At 49.8% G+C, this 18,230-nt stretch overlaps 3 protein-coding genes across 5 annotated transcripts; 1 reads left to right on the forward strand and 2 right to left on the reverse strand.

The window, feature by feature from the left end:
• Positions 1-762: 762 nt before the first annotated feature.
• Positions 763-6,766, reverse strand: IST1 (IST1 factor associated with ESCRT-III). 2 transcript variants are annotated; one of them, XM_070952957.1, is made up of 10 exons: positions 6,730-6,766; positions 6,388-6,492; positions 5,569-5,749; positions 5,343-5,430; positions 5,010-5,093; positions 4,706-4,816; positions 3,015-3,188; positions 2,772-2,864; positions 2,079-2,127; positions 763-1,707 (listed from the first exon to the last, which is right to left on the reverse strand). In XM_070952957.1, the coding sequence occupies exons 2-10, from the start codon at positions 6,473-6,475 to the stop codon at positions 1,508-1,510; spliced, it is 1,068 nt and encodes a 355-aa protein (XP_070809058.1). In that variant the 5' UTR covers positions 6,476-6,492; positions 6,730-6,766; the 3' UTR covers positions 763-1,507. The 2 variants fall into 2 exon arrangements, with proteins under 2 accessions (XP_070809058.1, XP_070809057.1); XM_070952956.1 differs by having other exon boundaries at positions 6,684-6,748.
• A 128-nt stretch (positions 6,767-6,894) lies between these two features.
• ZNF821 (zinc finger protein 821) lies at positions 6,895-10,689 on the forward strand. Of its 2 annotated transcripts, XM_070953099.1 has the most exons (7): positions 6,898-7,309; positions 7,397-7,462; positions 7,659-7,799; positions 7,907-8,049; positions 9,161-9,265; positions 9,520-9,686; positions 9,903-10,689. In XM_070953099.1, exons 1-7 carry the CDS (start codon positions 6,967-6,969, stop codon positions 10,555-10,557), a joined length of 1,620 nt encoding a protein of 539 aa, XP_070809200.1. In that variant the 5' UTR covers positions 6,898-6,966; the 3' UTR covers positions 10,558-10,689. The 2 variants fall into 2 exon arrangements, with proteins under 2 accessions (XP_070809201.1, XP_070809200.1); XM_070953100.1 differs by lacking the exon at positions 7,397-7,462 and having other exon boundaries at positions 6,895-7,309.
• Positions 10,690-13,095: 2,406 nt separating this feature from the next.
• Positions 13,096-17,336, reverse strand: ATXN1L (ataxin 1 like). Its single transcript, XM_070952780.1, has one exon. The coding sequence runs from the start codon at positions 17,334-17,336 to the stop codon at positions 15,345-15,347; it is 1,992 nt and encodes a 663-aa protein (XP_070808881.1). The 3' UTR covers positions 13,096-15,344.
• Positions 17,337-18,230: the final 894 nt, after the last annotated feature.

Here is an 18,230-nt window from a genome sequence, read left to right on the forward strand (position 1 = left end):
TTCTGAGACACTCAGGAGTTCAAATTAAGGAAAAGTCTAGCTTTGTAAAAAGAAATACCTCCATAAGCTCCCAACCCTCTGAGTTAAAACTTCACACCCATCTACGGATCTGAGAAAGCATCATTAATGTGAATAGGATAACCAGAAAGACTAAAAAAAGGAGTCCCAAATATCATGACAAACAGATATTCTATTTCTACCATTTTTTAAAGATAGCCTCTCACAGAAAGTTAACTTCTGTGCACAGAAAGTCCAAAAATCGAACAATGCCACCTGGTGCAGGAAATGAGCTTGGTTTGTACCAATCTGGGGAATACCATACTTTTCCCCACTCAAACAGCAGGGGGAATCCATTTGGTTCCACTGTTACAGAAAAGAGACCACACCAGCTCTTTATCGAAGGGAAAGATTTATTGCACAAGGTTCAGACTTTGCTTGAGCTATCGCTTCTGAACCTTGCACAATAAATCTTTCCCTTCGACAAAGAGCCTTTCTGACATCTTTCTACTTTACCGCAATAACCTGGAATAAGCAACCCCCGAAAGGCTTCTTAACCATTTCAGCCTCCAGTTCAGTCTCTGTAATCTCTTGCAGTCATATTCTTTCCTTAACTTACATACCAGTTATGACAGAATACAACTGGACAACAATGAGGATCAACCATTTTTCTGCTTGTTCCAGAGGCTGAAAGGGACCACTGGAAAATAGCATGGTCTCCTCTTGACAGTTCTCCTGCATCAGATTATACTCTCCAAGACAGACTCAGTGAAGATCACACTTTTTATTTAGAACAGAGAAGGAATCAATCATTAAACTGTTCCAGAAAAGCCATGTGAACATATTACATACAGAGGCATTACATGAGAAAGCAGAGTTTTCCTCTGGGCATCACAGCAGCAGATGTCACTATGTGGTGCTGCCATCTATGGCTTTGTCCCACATGGACTAGTTGGAGGCTGCAGACCTAAATGTCAAATGATGGTCCCATATCCAGCCTGCCAGACCCTGCTGAGGGAGTCTTTTCCAATCTCTGTGAGCCAGGTCTAAAATTGGTTTGCCTCATGGCATGTACCTGGCGCTTCTTCCCACCTCATGCATATCAGCAGGGCCCTCAGGGTAGATTGGCTTTGGTCTCCTTTCCCAGAGAAAAGCCATAACTGCATCAAGCAAGCAGAGGCTTTAAGGCAGCCCTTCCCACGGTATATGCCCAGAAGGCAAGCAGTGTGCCCGTTCCATCAGGTTGTCTAGAGCCATCCTACTGCAGTAGCTGTGCTGTCTTCTAGCCAAAGGAAATGCTAGTCACATCACATCCATGGCCCCCTCCAGAGAAGAGATTATCTAGGGCTACTGAGGCATAGGGGGGTTTTCTTGCTTCCCCCACTGAAAGGGGCTCCAAAGGACCCTCCAAGACAGCACAATTTAGTATAAGTAGAACAAGAAGAAAGGCCAAGAGGAAGACAAGGAAACGAGGAAAGAGCACCCATTGCAGCAACAGGGTATGTAGCTCTTAGGTTTTTTTCTTCAACTCCTCAAACCTCCGGGACAGATCATCAAAGTCAATCTCATCTGATGCAGATGTGCTGGTGCCAGCAGAAGCAGCAGGCAGTGTATCTGGCACAGACGGCAACTCTGGCAACACAAAGCGATCACCTGAACGGGGCATGGGGATTGGTGGCTGCCCCTTGGCTTCTGGTGTTACCCGGGGACCTGCAGCAGAGGGTGGATGAAGAGACATTACAAGCCTTGGGAGGCCCAAACAATGCAGAAAATGAGCTGCTGCTCCTCGGATTAACAGGGAGTAGCGGGAACAATGCCCAGACAACAGAAGACTCATTCCTACATGCCAGCAGCCTGCCTGGTGTAGCAAGCTGTTATTTTCTCTTGTATCCAAGGCTTTAACAAGAGTGCTGATGCTTTTGAGGCCTCCCAGGGCTCTGCTGCCTGGTGTGAGCTTCTACAGCTCTGGAGGAATCAAATTGCTGTCACTTCACCCCAAGCCAAGTGCAGCAGCTCAGTGTGTCTTACCAGAGTGCCAAGAAAGGCCTCGGCTGGTGCTCCCTGACCATCTCTGGACTTACCAGTCACATGTAAGGATGGCACTTCCTTGTCAGTATTCCCATCATCTACCTGAAACAGGCACAAGTGTATTTGGCAGAAGGTCCTGGCATGCAGCACACTAAATACCTTTGTTTATTTGTACAGGCTGGGAGATTTCAGAAGCATATTTTTTTCCACCTCAAGAATCAAAGCCCAAAGGTCTGCTGCTGGGTAGGACAGAAAAGCAATGGGGAGAAAGGCACAATCCCTCTCAGAAAATATTTCATCGCTATTGGAAGGGAGCAAAGCATGAAGGCAGGTAAATGTAGCAAATTAAAGGGAAAGTTCTGAAAAGCAACTATGGCACCCAAACAAGCAGAGAAGGTATCTCCCAACTAATGCTTGACCAGAGCCTTAACCCAAAATCTCAGCAGCAGAAAGGAAGAAATAGCAGCAGCAGAGGACACTAGGAATATATACAACTGTCTGATGTGAGCTGTTCCACATAAACACTGGGAAGATGGCTATGCAAAAGGGGGGAGGGGGGGAGAGGAACAATATGCCCTGGTTATGTCCTCCTGTCTCAGATTCTAAATTTAGTTTCTGCCAAACTGCAGCCAGTCTGAAAATTTGGTAGAACTTGTGGAACATGACTTTTTTTTGGGTCAGCTGTGAAATGTGTTTTTCATTTCATGCAATTTTAGAGGACTACATTTTTCTTGGGTGACACTTACAGATTCGTATGTTGGAGGAATTGCTGGAATCGGAGGAGGGTGAAGGCCAGTAAATGGTTGGTAGGTACCCACGGGTAGCCCATTGAAGCTCTCCTGCAGAAATCAGAACGTTCGTTAGCGAAAGCAGATGCAGTTCATTGAGCAAGAAAGAAAAGCTGCTGCAAACTCACATGTTGGCAACAAGATAAAAGCAAAACTACCCACCTCCAGAGCCCCTGCATGAATCAAGGTTTAGTTAATTACCATCCCCTTCGGATGTGGGTAGGAGAAAGGAGGACCTGGAGATGGCATCGGCAAGACTCTTTCAGGACCAGGTAGTGGGGCCATGAAGCCACCGCTGTTACCACCACCTTTCTTGATGTCATCCACAAATCCTACATCAATCAGATCTGCTTCTACACCTGCAGGAGCCTCTGCCTGAGAAACAAGATGGCCCAATCTCACAACAAGGAAAGATACTGCTTGCGTACAGTCACTTTTTCAGATTAGTGGCTATACAAATTGATTAAATGAAAAGAAATACAACTCAGTGACAGTGTTCGCTTCTTTGGGGTTTTTCTGAACATTTGTGTATCTTTGCTACTGAATGTTAAGAGTTTCATAAGGAGCAAAACTCATGTTTTGTTTCATTCATTACCTAAGATCATCCAACATATGATATACCACTGCAAAACAGTAGCTGTCCACATGACTCAGTAATTGGTTCCCTTACCCTTAGCTGCAGTTAGTGGGACCGAGCACTTCCTTAACAGGTGACCACTTTCTCACATCACTCTGTAGGAATTCTGAATGATTTTATTTATTCCTTTATGGTGAATTGCTTCAACACAGTAATAGCTGAGCTTTTCTACCATGAACTGCCAATTTTAATCCTGCCACAATATTTCTATGGGGTTCGGATGTGGCTTTGATTTGGCCACACCAAAATATTAAGTGCATTCCTTTTCATTTGTCATCTTATAGACTTATTTCTATGGATCATTCTTGCCACATGACTTAGAAAATGGCCTGAAATTCTTGCCAAGGTCAACCGCTCCGGCATACCAGATAGATGGGGCCGCCTAAAGAAGTACCCCACATGACACCTTGGGGAGATATGGATTGGACATCTGCCTTGGAACTGTGGGAGGAGGGATTTGGGGGATGCTTTCAATATGTAATTTTTGTGCCTATTGCCTCAGACTTTGCTTTTCTTTCGCTGCATTCAGTTCATATTCAGTAAAAGTACCTTTCTCTACAAACATGGAGTTGGGGTTTTTCTTTCTTGAGCTTTGAACGGAGGCAAGCCTGACAATAATCTTAAACCGTAAGATTTAATTGGAATGTATGGATTCCACCAGATGTTCTGCCCCATCTGTCCAGGGAGTGTTTTTCCAGAAACGAGGTTATTGACCAGCATTCAGATCTCCAAAAACTGTTTGGGTGTGGCTTTTATGTTGTAATCTTGGGAGGAATTTTTGAAGGATAACCACTCTTACAAAAATTGTCTTCTCCAGTTCAAGGCTGGATCAGCAAATCATAAATTGCTTGAGTCCTCATATGGTACTTCAGCTATTGTTTGGAACCTTTTCCAGATTGAAGTCATTTTAAGCAATTTCTTTTCAGCAAGACATGAATGTATATAGTGAAAACTTCATTGGGATGGGCTGAGCACAGGTTTTGTGATTGTTTTAGGACAAGACTACTCCAAAGCAGTCATGATTTTACTCACACAACTGGCTATGTAGCCAGTGAAAATTAAAGAAGCTAGAATCAAACCTTGGCACTATTTGTTCACTGAGACTCCATTTGTGGATTACTAATACTCAAATGAAGCTTCAAACATGAAATTAATTCATGAAAACTGAATTTTTCACTCTTTTTCACACAACTGGCAGCCAAAAGCAGACCGTTCACATCACACAAGTTAGGAAGCCTCCTGCACTTCCACTTACCATGACCACCGAATCTGGTTCATAGGGCACATTGTAGTTCTTGGCAATCTCAATCAAGTACCTCTCCACCAGGATTTTAGGAGGCGCTTCTACATTCAGTTTGTGCATTAACTAGAAGGCAGGGAGGAGGAAAAACAATTTGTTACCTCCATAGCTAAGCAGGAATCACCCACAAAATTCAAAGAAGATACTTGTTATTGCTTCTTTGTATGGATCACCAAAATTCCTACTCTGTAAAACTTGTTTTGAGATATACTTTATACAGTCATCTCATCATCAATAGCAAAGCTCTTCCCATTCTCACCCTGTCATTGACTGTTCCAATCTGGTTGCTTCGGCATAGCTTGCCATATTCCTTGCTATATTTGGCACATAGCTGATCAGCAACCTAGTACAGAAATAGCACAATTAAAAACTCATTGGCTAGCCCTAAAGTGAAGCACAGAAACACTATGGCTCTTTCCTGGTCAGAAGGCCTAAGCTTAGAGGAACTCAAGGGATTTGGAAAGAGTCATATTATTTTAACTTCAAAGGAAAGTTAAGAGAAAGCAAACTGTTTTGTTAATTAATGCCTCCAAACTGTCTTGAACCTTTCAGGAAATTGGGCAATAACCTTTCATGTAGTGGTACTACTCACAATTTTCAACTCAGCTACTTCTGACTGTAGTCGAGGAGCTGCCCAGATGAGGGTAGACACTGCTTCTGCCAGGCCAGGGTCCAGCTCCCTGCAGAAATAACATAAAGTTATGCGATATGTAGGTCCCAAACAGTTTATATCTCATAAAGCAGGTCTTCGTGTGAAAAGGTTGCCAGAACACTGCCTTTCCTCTCCCAGAAGTTTCTTTCTGCTACCCGGGCCTTACTTCATTGAATGAATGAGGCCAAAGCGAGCTAAAAGCAGGTCACAATACAACTCCAAGATCTCCATGGCCTCCACCAAATAATCCTCCCGAATAATGTGCTCCACACGGATACGAGCCCGTTCATCCTTGCCAGCAGAAAGATAGTCAGCAATTTCCTTCCTGGCTTTCTGGGCCAACTCAGCTGTAAAACAGGGAAGAGGAAAGCCATGGATTAGTCTGGCCCTAGGACCGTGATGGCGAACCTATGGCACGCGTGCCACAGGTGGCACACGGAGCCATATCGGTGGGCACACGAGCTCAGCTCCGGCCCGCTGATTTTCAGGCCTTCTGGGTCCACCAATTGGCAAACAGGCCATTTCCAGCCTCCGGAGGGCCTCCAGGGGAGTGGGGAAGGTCGTTTTTGCCCTCCCCAGGCTCCTAGAAAGGCTCTGGAGCCTGAGGAGAGTGAAAAACGGGTCTACCGGACCCACTGTGCCATCACGTGCCAAAAACGGGGGAGCATGGGGGTGGTCGCGTGCACATGTGTGTGGGGGACAGGGCGCATAGAATTATGGGTGTCGACATGCGCACGTGTGACCCCCCCCACATTCCCCCCGCTTTTGGCACGCGATGGCAAAAAGGTTAGCCATCACTGCCCTAGGACCTGGCGCTGGGATTCCCCTGGGCGAGAGCCCCGCTTCACCTTCAGGGCCAAGGAGCCCTTTCCCTGGTTGGGAGCCACAAGGCGCGTCACGCCATTCCAGGGAGGAGGGAGATACTGCGACGCCGAAGGGGCGGGCGAGGCCGCTTCAGCCCTTCCCCCGCTTCGCCTCCGCTTACTTTTCTTTTTCTCCAACAACTTCAGGCGATTGATGACGAGTCGGAGATTGACGCGCAAGCGCTCAGCCTTGAATCCGGAGCCCAGCATCCCGGCCAGTCCCGCAACTGGAGGGCGAGACAGAAACCGTCCGTCAGCCGCGCCCGAGACCTGCGCCGCGCCGCCGTTTCCGGGAAGGACCCGAAGAGGCGACGCCGGTCGCTTCCGGCCTGCTTGGGCAGAGGCGCCACCCGCCGCGAACTCCTCGGGGCCCTGGGCTGGCTCCCCTCCCCGCCGGGGCTCTCCAGAGGGAACCGACCGGGACAAGACGGGCTTCGCCGACGGCGCAGGGAGAGACGTCTCACCTCCGACAGGGACACAGCACGGAAGTACGCAGCCGGACGCCGGAAGCAGCCGAAGGAGCAGGTTCCGGGCGGAAGGCGCCTCCTGCAGGGGAACGGAAGCAGGAACGCGGGAGCTCTGCGTCACCGTCCTCAGTGCCCCGGCGGCTCCCTCGCCTCCGGATGCGGGGTTCCGGTGGCGGGGACGCCTTCACACCTGCCCCGCCTGGGGCGCTGTGCTGGGCCGGCGCCCTCCAGTAGATGCAGCAGCGGGGGTGGCTGCCGGAGGCGCTCGAGCGCCGCCGGGGAGAGGCAGCGACTCCCTCCGTCTCCCTGCATCGCGCCGGTCTCCCCGCGTCCTGCCCGTGCACCTGGCGGCGGCTGCGCTGCCAACGGCCCGAAGCCGCGTCCTGCCGGCGGAGGCAGGATCCAGCGCGGCGCGCGCCCGACGGACGGCGGGTCCCCGTGCACGAGCCGAGCGCTCCCGCCGCCGCGCCGCCATCTTCTGCTGGCGCCCCGCCGGGCGGCTCTTTGTCCGCCGCTGCTGCCACGCCGCGAGCCCAGCTCGGCGACGGAGGGCGGCGGCGGCGGCGGCCGCCGCCAGGTGAGGGCCGAGCCGCGGCGGGGTCCCGAGCGGGGCGGGCGGCGGCCCCGAGCGGCGCGGCGTGACGCGGGGCTCTTCTCTCCGCAGGGGCGCCCCCGCGGGGGGGGGAAGCCATGTCCCGCCGGAAACAGGCCACCCCCAATAAAGTGCGCTGTGAGTAACGGGCGGGGCTGCGGGGAGGGGGCCCGGCCCGGCCAAGCGCCCGCCTTCCGAGCCGGAGCAGCGCCCGTGGCGGGGCTGGCGGGCGGGGACGGCCGGGCAGCCCCTCCGCGTCCGCTTCCCGGGGGCCGCGGAGCCTCCGGGCTAGGAGGGCGGTCCGGGTGACGCGCCCTGGCGCTTTTGTCCGTAGGGGAGAAGGTCTTGGCCGGGCTGGAAGAGCACAAGCGGCGGGCCGCCATGAGGAAGAGCCTCCCGGGGCTGCTGGGCGTCAAGCCTGCCGTCGAGGGGCAGGAGCCGCCGTCGCCCCCGCCGGGGAGAGCCTCCAGCAGCAGTGAGTTGCCTCCGCTGTTGGGGGGAGGGACGCGCGTAGGGTTGGTCGGGAGGGGGGCTGTGCTCTGCCGGCCCGCCCTCCCTTCTGAGCCACGGCTTGCGTTGCAGGTGAGAGCGAGGAGGAGACCACCCAGGACGAGGCCTCTTCTCCGGCTTCTGAGGAGGACGGAACAAGGGGGGCTGCAGTGAAAAAGGAGCAGGGGTCGGCGGAGCAGCCTGGGGAGGGCAACCCCGGGATCCAAGCCCAAGAGGCAAGTGTTCCTCCAGGTTGTGGGGAAATACTGGCCATCCAAGTCTTTTGATGGTGCAGCTTTGATGTTCCATCTTCTTAGTACCATAGGCTGCATAGTTTAGTTTTGGGATGTTTGGCTAGGCTACAAAAATATGAAGTCTGCCTTAAACTATTAGTGCAACTGGGGGAAATCAGGCTTAATAGCAGTGACTGTGAGAGGTATCTTGGAGTCTTAGTAGACAATCAGCTAAATATCAGCCAGCAGTGTGCAGCGGTAGCTAAAAAAGCCAATGCAATCCTAAATTGCATTAACAGAGGGATACAATCAAGATCAAGAGAGGTATTACTACCACTATAAAGCCCTAGTAAGACCACACCTAGAGTACTGCATCCAGTTTTGGTCACCACACTATAAAAAAGATGTTGACTCTAGAAAAAGTGCAGAGGACAGCAACCAGGATGATAAGGGGACTGGAGGCTAAAACATATGAAGAACGGTTACAGGAACTGGGCATGGCTAGTCTAGTGAAGAGAAGGACCAGGGGAGACATGATAGCCGTCTTCCAATACTTGAGGGGCTGCCACAGAGAGGAGGGGGTCAAGCCGTTTTCCAAAGCACCTGAAGGCCAGACAAGGAATAATAGATGGAAACTGACCAAGGAGAGATTCAACCTAGAAATGAGGAGGAATTTTCTGACAGAACAATCAACCAATGGAACAGCTTGCCTTCGGAAGTTGTGGGAGCTTCATCACTTGAGACTTTCAAAAAAAGATTGGACTGCCATTTGTCAGAAATGGTGTAGGGTCTCCTGCTTGAGTGGGCGTGGGGGGTATTGGACTAGATAACCTATAAGGTCCCTTCCAACTCTTTTAACTTGCTAGAGCCAGATAGAAAAACCCATCAAATGAGGTTGGGAAAAAGAACACCCTGGCTTTCAAAGCTTACTTGTGAGCGGATGCCGCTCGAGAATGTGCAGTTGATCACTACGAGACAGACCACAGATTAAGTGTCTTTTCTTACAATGGCCTGACTTTCCTGCGTAGACCAGCAGCAGAACTGCATGTTATGCTTATTTGAAGAGCCACCATGATCCTGCCTGTTTTTTCCATCAACCTTCTCTCTCTTATAGATGGGATTCAGCACTAACCCAGATGCCTTGATGGGACTCTCCCGCTGTCCTCTTTGTCAGCTAGAATGTGGCAGCAGGGAACAGCTTGTGACTCACGTGTACCAGGTATCTATCTGGAGGGGTGCCTGAGGCCGTTCTGCCAACTGACTGCCCCACCCTCTCTCCAGGCTTTCTCATCCTGGTTGGGAAAGATGTAGTGTTTGTGGGGTGCTATTTCACCAGCCATCTTAGGGAACGCCTTGTGGGTGTCTCTCCTTCAGTCCCAAGGAAGAGGGATTTCTTCCAAGGCTTGGCTTCAGCCTGCCCTTGTAGGAACAGGGCAGTTGAGCCTTTACCTCACAGCCTGGCCTCGTTTGCAGCACACAGCGGCTGCAGTCAGTGCCAAGAGCTACCTGTGTCCTGTCTGCAGCCGAGCACTCAGCTCCCCAGGGTCGCTGGGTAGGCACCTCCTCATCCACTCTGAGGATCAGCTGTCCAACTGTGCAGTATGCGGGGCGCATTTCACCAGCCACGCCACTTTCAACAGGTGAGAAACTGCGGCAAAAGGAAGTCGGAAGTCTTATTTTGGTGGTTCTTGGCCAGTGTGACCCAGGTTGCTATAAGATATCCTAGTGGAGCCTTGGAAGGTGGAAAAGCAGCTTGGCCCAGAGATCTTTTGGCTTCCCTCAGAGTTTTTCCCCAGAAGACACGCAGGCTGACTCGAGCGTTCTTCTTGCCTTCGCTGATTCTTTCTCTTTTGTAGTGAGAAGGTGCCGGAGGTGCTGTCTGGAGATTGCCTGTCTGCTCCTCCCCAAGAGGGTTCTTCTAGCACCGAAGAGAAAGCTGCTGCTCTCGGACCTGCTGTGTATCCTGCTGGCCTTCTCCTCGTGTGCAACAGCTGTGTGGCTTACCGCAAACTTTTGGAAGCTCAAGCCCCAGGGGTGCGCAAGTGGGCCTTACGGCGACAGAACGAACCTCTAGAAGCAAGACTGCAACGTCTAGAACGAGAACGTACAGCCAAGAAAAGCCGTCGGGACAATGAAACACCAGAGGAGCGAGAAGTGAGGCGCATGCGGGACAGGGAGGCTAAGCGCCTGCAACGGATGCAGGAGACAGATGAACAGCGAGCACGACGCCTGCAGAGGGATCGCGAAGCCATGCGTCTCAAACGTGCCAATGAAACCCCTGAGAAGCGGCAGGCTCGCCTCATCCGAGAACGCGAAGCAAAGCGACTCAAGCGGCGGCTAGAAAAAATGGACATGATGCTGCGTGCTCAATTTGGCCAGGACCCCTCGGCAATGGCAGCACTGGCTGCTGAGATGAACTTCTTCCCGCTCCCTGGGGGAGGCATGGAATTGGACAGCCAGTTGCTCAGCAAAATGTCCTTTGAGGAGCCAAGCCCCAGCACGCTGCCTTGAATTATTACCCTATGAGCTTTTTGGACCTGGAATGTGGCCAGCAAATTGCTTCTGCTCTATGGGTGCTACAGGTCACAATGGAAATGGTGGGTTGCAGGGAGGAGAAAATAAATTGCCTATATGTGTTCCATGCTTCTGGTCTTGTGTGCTGGTTGCATTAGTCTGAGGGGGGAAGCCGATAGCTCTTGGGAGGCTCGATTACATCTCTCCTTTTGGCTGCACACCACCAGTAGTCTTTGTAGTCTGCTCCATCTTTCACATCTATAGCATTACAGGAAAAAACACTACCTGTATAGATTTTTTTTTAATCCCACCCTTGCAAAACAGAGGCAACTCAAGGCAACGAGCATACTTAATATTCCTATTTTCCTCACAATCCTGTGGGTTGGGTCAAGAGAGCGACTGGCCCAAAATCATCCAACCAGTTTTTAATTTTGATACATGACAGTGGAACATTTTTTTCCAAAGACTTCATTGCTGCGTGCCAAGTGCTACACTCCAGCTTATTTTTTTTGATGCTAGTTCCTTTATTGACAGTCAATTCTGAAAGGCACAAGTAATCCATGACGCCTCAGGATCTTCACTGGCAGTTCTAAGGCTGGCTTCTATTCCTATTACTAGATTGTCTTATTTAAGCCAATTGACTTTGATTATAGAGTTGCAGAACATTTCCTTTTTCAGTTATTGGAGTAATATTAATGAAGCAGATGCTTGGTGTTTCTTCCTCCAGTTTTAAAACATCTTCCAATCTGACCTTCAATAAATATCCAAGCATATAGGTTGAATTAGGGAAGAGTATACAACCTTATCTGTCTCCTTGACATGTAGCCAGTCTCTCTTCACGTTCTATCAGGAATGTGGCTTCCTGACTATAAATTTCCTGTGAAGACTAAGATGTTCTGGGATTGCCATTTTCCTAAACACACTTGTTTAACATAGCCAAAGGCCTCCCTATAATCAATGAAGCACACCCTGATTTCTTTTTGATATTGATTCCTCAATTATTCAATATGGATTGACAATGTCTTGTTCCTCTGCCTTTTCTAGTGTAAACTTGAACATCTGACATTCCCCTCTCCATTCTAATCAGTGTTAGATAATCCTAATTATTTTGTTAAATGTAAAATTAAGAATACTGTGCAACAGTTTGCACTGCCTTTATCTTTGGTATGTAGAATGAACTCATCCAGCCTGGTGTTCACTGTAGCATTCTCCAAATTTGCTATAGTTTAATTAAAATCTTTACTAATTGCTCCCAATTTAAATTGTCTAATCCCTAGTAATTTAGTACTTTAGTACTAGAGGTTCTTGTAAATAGATATCTTCTCAGATGGTAATTATCCTTACCAAATAGAATTTCCTTTCACTTTTGCTTGATAGTCTTTGAATTATTACTTTTCTGTCAACTGCATCTTTAAGCAAACCAATTTGAGGTTGAAACTTTGAGGTAAGAGATCTTTTGGAAAACATTGTTTTTACATGTCTGTTTCATCTTCACCATTTTCACAGATGTGATATTACTAATCTCTTCATACAAATCTCTCATATTCTTTCATGAACTCTCTCAGGTTCAGATTCCCTTGGCAATTTCCACTTAACAACTTTGACTTCATTACACCGTTCCTCTGGCTTCTGGGCACTAAGGTCTTCAAAACAATACCTCATGTTCTCCTTGAAAAGGGTGGATATATGAATAGTAAGCATATATTCTCCTAAAATATGACTAGATAGTCAACAATCTGGGATTTTAAGCCTTTTGGTTTTTCTTTTAGCTACAGTCTAAAAAATCCAAACGTCATGAACCAACTTCAATCTCTGACAGTCTTTTAAAACAAGTGAGCTTTGCTGGCTATAAGAAAAATCCCCAAATCCATCTTACAGCAATGTCTTTATTAGGCCGTCACAGAAATATGCAAACTTTTAAGAATGTTGTTTAAAAACTCTGTTGTTTGGGGACAATCCTAAGTGCTGTCAGAACATATTACTTGCTAACAGAAAAGCAAGCTTAGAGAACTGCATAGGTTTTGATGAGCTGCTTCTGTCCATTTTGACCGTATCGGCACCAATCTTCCTTTTTCACACTGAACACAGATTGTATAATCAGAAGACAGCAATAACCAGTGAATGTCTTTGGCATCCATGTCACATTTGAAGACCAGCTGTTATTACCAATATGGGGGAAACAATGAAAAATTAGGGAAGGAAAGTTCATGATCTGACCCTGTGCAGCACCCTGTACTCCATGAATGAATCTACTGCAAATATTACTAACAGTCACGTTAAATTGTCAAAATGATGCTGAGTTATAGTTGGCGTTCCAGTCCTTACCTTCTGGGTAGAATTTGCTCCACAAAGTAAACAACAGAGATAGCAAGAAAAACTATTGGCATATAATTAGGTACATACATGTGTGTATATGAGTGCACATGCATATATGTGTGTGTGTGTGTGTATGCCATTTATAGCCAAGTTAAATGGAGCAAATTTGAAGAGCTTAATAAAAATAAAGCCTGCGTTTACAGCAATATTAAATCATAAAAACAGGAAAAAGGCTCTCACCCCAAATACATATATACAGTACATGTGGATTTATTTAAAACAGATACAAAAAAAGCACAATAAAATAGATTATCCTCCTTAGACTGTAATGTGGCATTAAAGATCAGGGAGGAGAAAAGCAGTTGGGGGTTTGGCTAGTCCTAAGGCGTTTGCCAGTATATTGCTGGCTAGAGAGTAAAAATAATGATTGGTTGTAGGGCTGCAACATGTACAACTCTGGTGACATCCAGCATCCAGTCCTCGTCAGCTAAGGTGCTATCTATGGAAAAGGACCCGGGGAGGAAGAGGGACCATCAGAGAAGTTTCTTTTGGGCCTGCCCTGGCCCCATCATGATTGATAGCAAAAGGCTTTCCCTTTCATGAGCCCTTCAGGGAGCTCTCCTTTGAGGCTAAGGTGCCCTTGAAGAAAGGGGCAACTGAAGCAGTTTCCAAGAAGAAAGGGCATCTGACAAATGCCGTCTCAGAGATGAATTGTTCTTAGGGTTCATGGGCAACAGGACAGCCAGGAAGATGCCAATCCCACAGTATTGGGTATTAGGAAGCCACCCCTGCAATTGCTAGAATTGGGCACAACTTTCTGTAGTGTCACATGAGAGAAATAGCTTATTGCTCTAAGTAGCTGGCTCTCTCAAGTCTCTGTGGGCTTCACAGAGCAATGACTAAACACATGCCTGCAACTTGTAACTGTCTTGTCAACTCGGAGACATGCCTCTGAAAACAGGAGGGTGAGCAGTCTGCCATATAGACACAAACAAAACTTTGGACCCACATGGCTGAGCTGTCCAAAATTGAGGGGCTAAGTTTCAACAACTATGGACAACTTGCATTGCAACCTGGAGACAGCTACCCATTTTGAGAGAAAGGATTAAACTTGTTTGCAGCCATGAAATTACTGCCCCTTTATCTGGCATCAGACAGAGGAGCGCAGAGATTAGTCAGGAGGCACACGAAGGAAGTTCAGGGGACCCTGAGAGGAAGTTAAGAAAGGCAGATATGTTGGACAAAAGGTGGCTAGGAATAGTGCAAAGTGCCAGGACCTTTGGGACAAAACAGCAAAGAACCCGGCAGAGAAAGCAAGGTCACCTTTCATCTAGAGTTAGGGATGGGCTGATGTAGAAACTCAGCACTCTGACCTAGCAGAATTGCCAAGCAGTGGAATTGAAGCCACACTGGATCAGAGAACATCCATGAGAAATAAGCCAAGGTATCCATTTAGAATTATTATTAGTAGTAGTGGTTGTAACAGCTGTTTTGGAGGGAGATTTTGTCATTACACCAAACTAGGCAACGTAGTAAACCTCTGGCTAGAGCTAAGAGCACAGTAACAAGACAGGAAGATGCTCAGCATGGCACCATGAAATGAAGCAATTCTGCATCATTTTCAGTGCAACAGACTTAAAACTGTCAGCCACTTGCAATTTTTACTTACTATTTGCTAAAATACAAGTCTTATGATGTCTACTACCCCTTTTTAGTCTCTGTTGAAGTCGGCAATTGATAAAGGGCACTTTCCTCAACTATAGCCTTTGTATGCCTGCAAAAGCAACAGCTATACAGTTGAACACTGGCTCAGCAATGGATGTTTGAGAAAGTACTGGCAGCCAAAGCAGAAACGGAATGCAGCTTTCATGGAAGAACAGTATTCGTTAGGCAGGGATGTTATAGCAGAAGTCAGCAAACTAAGGGGTCTGCCAATAAGCACAAATCCTTGTTCTGCTTCTATCTACTTCCCCTATTAAAAAAAAGGCCATAGCTCTACGTGGCAAGTTACAAAACTATGCACTGGGTAGCAGATTTGCTGAACGGGATTGCTAGATGCTTCTTCTCAATACAATAAGATATACAAATATCTCCCTGAGGAGATGCGGAGACTCCCAAATTGGACTACTGCACTGCCCAGACCAATTAGTCAAAATATCTTGACCAAGACCTGAGCAGAAGACTGGACAATTCCCTTAGCCCCCCCAGTGACTGACTCTCTCTCTCTCTTGCTGAAAGCATCTTGCTACCTATGAGCAAGTGTCCAATTAAAGTGCTTGCGTCTTAAGGGACCTGGTGATCCCTCTCTTCATCTCACCTTGCAGAAAGCAGGGGAAGATGGGAAGAAGTTCTGCCGGTAGAATGGTTTAGGCACACAGCTGGAGGAGCTGGACATCTCTTGGTTGTCAAGAGAAACTGATTAGTGGCCAGACTATCCAGCATGGCACTGGTACACCCACCATCAGAATTCACTTCCCTGCATTTGAACGACCCTCTATGGACAACTTGACTTCCTGGGGAATAAATGACGGGCGAAGCAGGGATAAACGAGGCTCCTCCACTAATTTTTGAAAACTGGGACCTGCCCAGCCATATACAGAAATGGGTTCCAGATAGGGGGGTTCCTGGGATAAGCCTAACACTCCTACTCTTCTCTGTAATGGAATCTTCTCCCTCACTTGATCTTGTGACTCCCGAAGGATTAGTCCACTTTGCTCAGGCTTCTCTTGGATAGTGCCCTGAGAACTACTTTGTGGAACCAACTTCCCATTCAGGCTTTGTAAACTGATGGAAATACAAACATCTCCCACCTGAAGCTTATGACAAGGGAGGGAGAAAAGCCGAGCAGTCCTCTCTGGGCTGCATGATGACCAGCCTTGACCATACACAAAGAAAGGGTGCTCAGGGGGGACATCAATGGTCACTTTGCTCTGCTGTTCTCCAACTACAAAATGTAGCATTACAAAGCCCTGCCAGGGGCTTTCCTGAATGTCCACCACTGTGCTGGAATCGATCTTGAGGCCGCCACTCACCTCTGCACTGCGCACAAAGTCTTGGGTTTGAAGATCCTCGACTCGCTTGAGCTCTCCAGTAGCCAACTGAATAATAGCTCCTTTCATGAAGTGGGAGGGCAGGTGGCCCTGGGAGTGGGCAAAAGCTGCTTCTGGCTGCATCTCTTGGGGTGGTACATCAGGGCTCACTCTTTCCAGGCCTTCCTGAACTGTAGGCTGAAGGGGTCCTAAGACTAGTTTGCCATTGACCAGAGTCAACCTTTTGAGAGTTTGCCTAGAGCAGAGTTGCTTCTCGGGAGACTTCGCAGAGAGTCTTTGCAAATGGCTCTTCTCAGCAGTAACTTGTACCGCGTTTCTCCCTGACTCCTCTTTCTTCTCTGCAGCATTACGATGAGACAGGTTAAGGGGGCTGAAGTTATCCTTCTGCTGAGCAGAACAAATAGGATATTCCGAGAGAACTCCCACTACCCTCTGCACTTCTAGGTCTGGGGTACTTGGCTGAGATGGCACTGATACCTCCATTCTCAAGACTGGAGTACTTCCACTGTACTCTTCAACAGTCCTTGGCCACTGCCCTTCAGGTTCACTCTCCTTTGCCCCCACAGCAGACCTTTGTGGCCCATTCATTGTGAATCTTTTGAGATCAAGCTGCTTCTCCTGCAAAGATTGGTCTGAGTTCAGACCAATGGCAGCCTCAAATGTCGAGTAACCTGCTGGCACACGGGACATCTGGTAATAAATTGGAATCTGACCGTGCGAAACGTCCAGAAGGTGGCCTCCGATATGAGGCTGCAAAGGGCCAGAGGGTGAAACAGAGGCAGAAGGTTTGCCAAAAGTGTGGGTCGCCTGTGTAGGACAGGACTCACTGGCCAGGAGATTTGGTGCATAGGGCACAAAGTGAGGGACATGAGAGGTGGTGAGACCAGCTGAAGGAGACAGCAAGTGGCTGGGGAGGAAGCTATGAGGCACACTATAGGGCAGTGAGTAATGTGACCCCACAAACTGCAAAGGGCTGGCAGGGAGCTGCGTGTAATGGATGGGTGGATAGGGGACTGAGGGATGCTGCTGCTGCTGCTGTTGGTGGTGCAGCAGCTGCGAGGTCAGGCCGTAAGCAGCAGGCAGCGGGCTCACGTTCACCACGGGGGCGAAGGTGGTCGGGGGCGCGGCCACCTTGTACAAGCCGTACTGGTCCACGGTCAAGCTGCCCAGAGTTTCCCTGGGGTGGTCGCCGTTGCCGGGGTGGTCGCCGTCCCCGGGCTCGGTGTAACGCGAAGGCGCGCGGCTCGGTCTGCCCGCCGCTGCCTGAGGCCGCTCCGACAAGGCCTCCCCCGCCGGATCGCGCTCGGCCAACCTGGCCGGCTCGTCGCCGTCGCCCCCGCTGGCGGACGGCGGCAGCTCTCGCTTCTTGGGCGGGAGGCGGCCCTGGCCGCGTTCCTGGGCCGCCCGCATGGCGCTCGCCGGCGGAAGGGGGGCCTCACCTGCGGAGGCAAAGAAACCAGCAGCGTTAGAGGCTCGGAGGGCGGGAGGGCGGACACCCGGCGATCTTTGGCTTACCTGCCGCCTGGGCGGCCTCCTACCGCACTTCTGCCGCCGCCGCCTCGCCCGGGCTCCATCCCGTTGCCGACCCGGCCCCGCCCTCCGCTCTCTCGGCGCGCCGGAAATGCTTCGGATGTGATGCCAGCGAGGCGCGAGGGGGCGCGCTGAGATGACATCATTCCCCAGCCGGCGGTCGCCGTAGCAACTCTACAGGAAGCAGCTGGGTCGTGACGCAACTGCCGCGCGCTAGAATCTCTCGCCGGGGCCGTTTTCCTTCGAGTAGCCGGCGAGCCGCTCCGGTTCCCCACGCAAATGAACCCGGCTCTCATGGCTTACTTCCGCTCTTAAGCTGACCTTTTCGTAACAGACTCGCGCCGTCTAAGGTCGCTGCGAGCGCTCCCACCGCCCCCCACCCTCATCCCCATCCCAGCGAAGGGCAGCTCCGGACAAACCTTCTGGGCCAGCGGTAGACACGCTCAGCCGCTGCCGGCCTCGAAGCTCGTTTGGTCTTTTTCCCGTCCCCGCGGCACCTTGCCCGGGACAGAGCGTTCGGACCGGGATTTTCCGCGCCTTCTCCAGCGGGTTGGAGGCTGCCGCTCGACGCCCGAACTTTTAACCGTAACGCCGTTGCCCCCCTCCTCCCCGAGGGGCAGAGGGACCTGTTCGGGAGGGCAGGGCCATCCGCGACGCCTCTTCACACTAGTGCAGCTCCCATTCTTCCCGCTTCACAGACGCCTAGGAAGAGATGTGCCCCCGGACGGAACCTTCATACTCGTCAGCGAGTTCCAGCCGGGCGGTTATGGCCGG

This window comes from Pituophis catenifer, unplaced genomic scaffold, assembly GCF_029215685.1.
Source record: "Pituophis catenifer annectens isolate HBS135680 unplaced genomic scaffold, rPitCat1.0.hap2 SCAF_13, whole genome shotgun sequence".
Lineage (NCBI taxonomy): Eukaryota > Metazoa > Chordata > Lepidosauria > Squamata > Colubridae > Pituophis > Pituophis catenifer.

Bases quoted from the DNA above. Each gene is read 5' to 3' on its own strand.
- IST1 (XM_070952957.1), bottom strand. From the start codon at position 6,475: ATGCTGGGCTCCGGATTCAAGGCTGAGCGCTTGCGCGTCAATCTCCGA. The intron at 5,750-6,387 runs GTAAGCGGAGGC...CCTGTTTTACAG, and splicing joins GTTGTTGGAGAAAAAGAAAA to CTGAGTTGGCCCAGAAAGCC. The intron at 4,817-5,009 runs GTGAGAATGGGA...CCTGCCTTCTAG, and splicing joins TTGGAACAGTCAATGACAGG to TTAATGCACAAACTGAATGT.
- ZNF821 (XM_070953099.1), top strand. From the start codon at position 6,967: ATGCAGCAGCGGGGGTGGCTGCCGGAGGCGCTCGAGCGCCGCCGGGGA. The intron at 7,800-7,906 runs GTGAGTTGCCTC...CTTGCGTTGCAG, and splicing joins GGGGAGAGCCTCCAGCAGCA to GTGAGAGCGAGGAGGAGACC. The intron at 9,266-9,519 runs GTATCTATCTGG...CCTCGTTTGCAG, and splicing joins TTGTGACTCACGTGTACCAG to CACACAGCGGCTGCAGTCAG.
- ATXN1L (XM_070952780.1), bottom strand. From the start codon at position 17,336: ATGCGGGCGGCCCAGGAACGCGGCCAGGGCCGCCTCCCGCCCAAGAAG.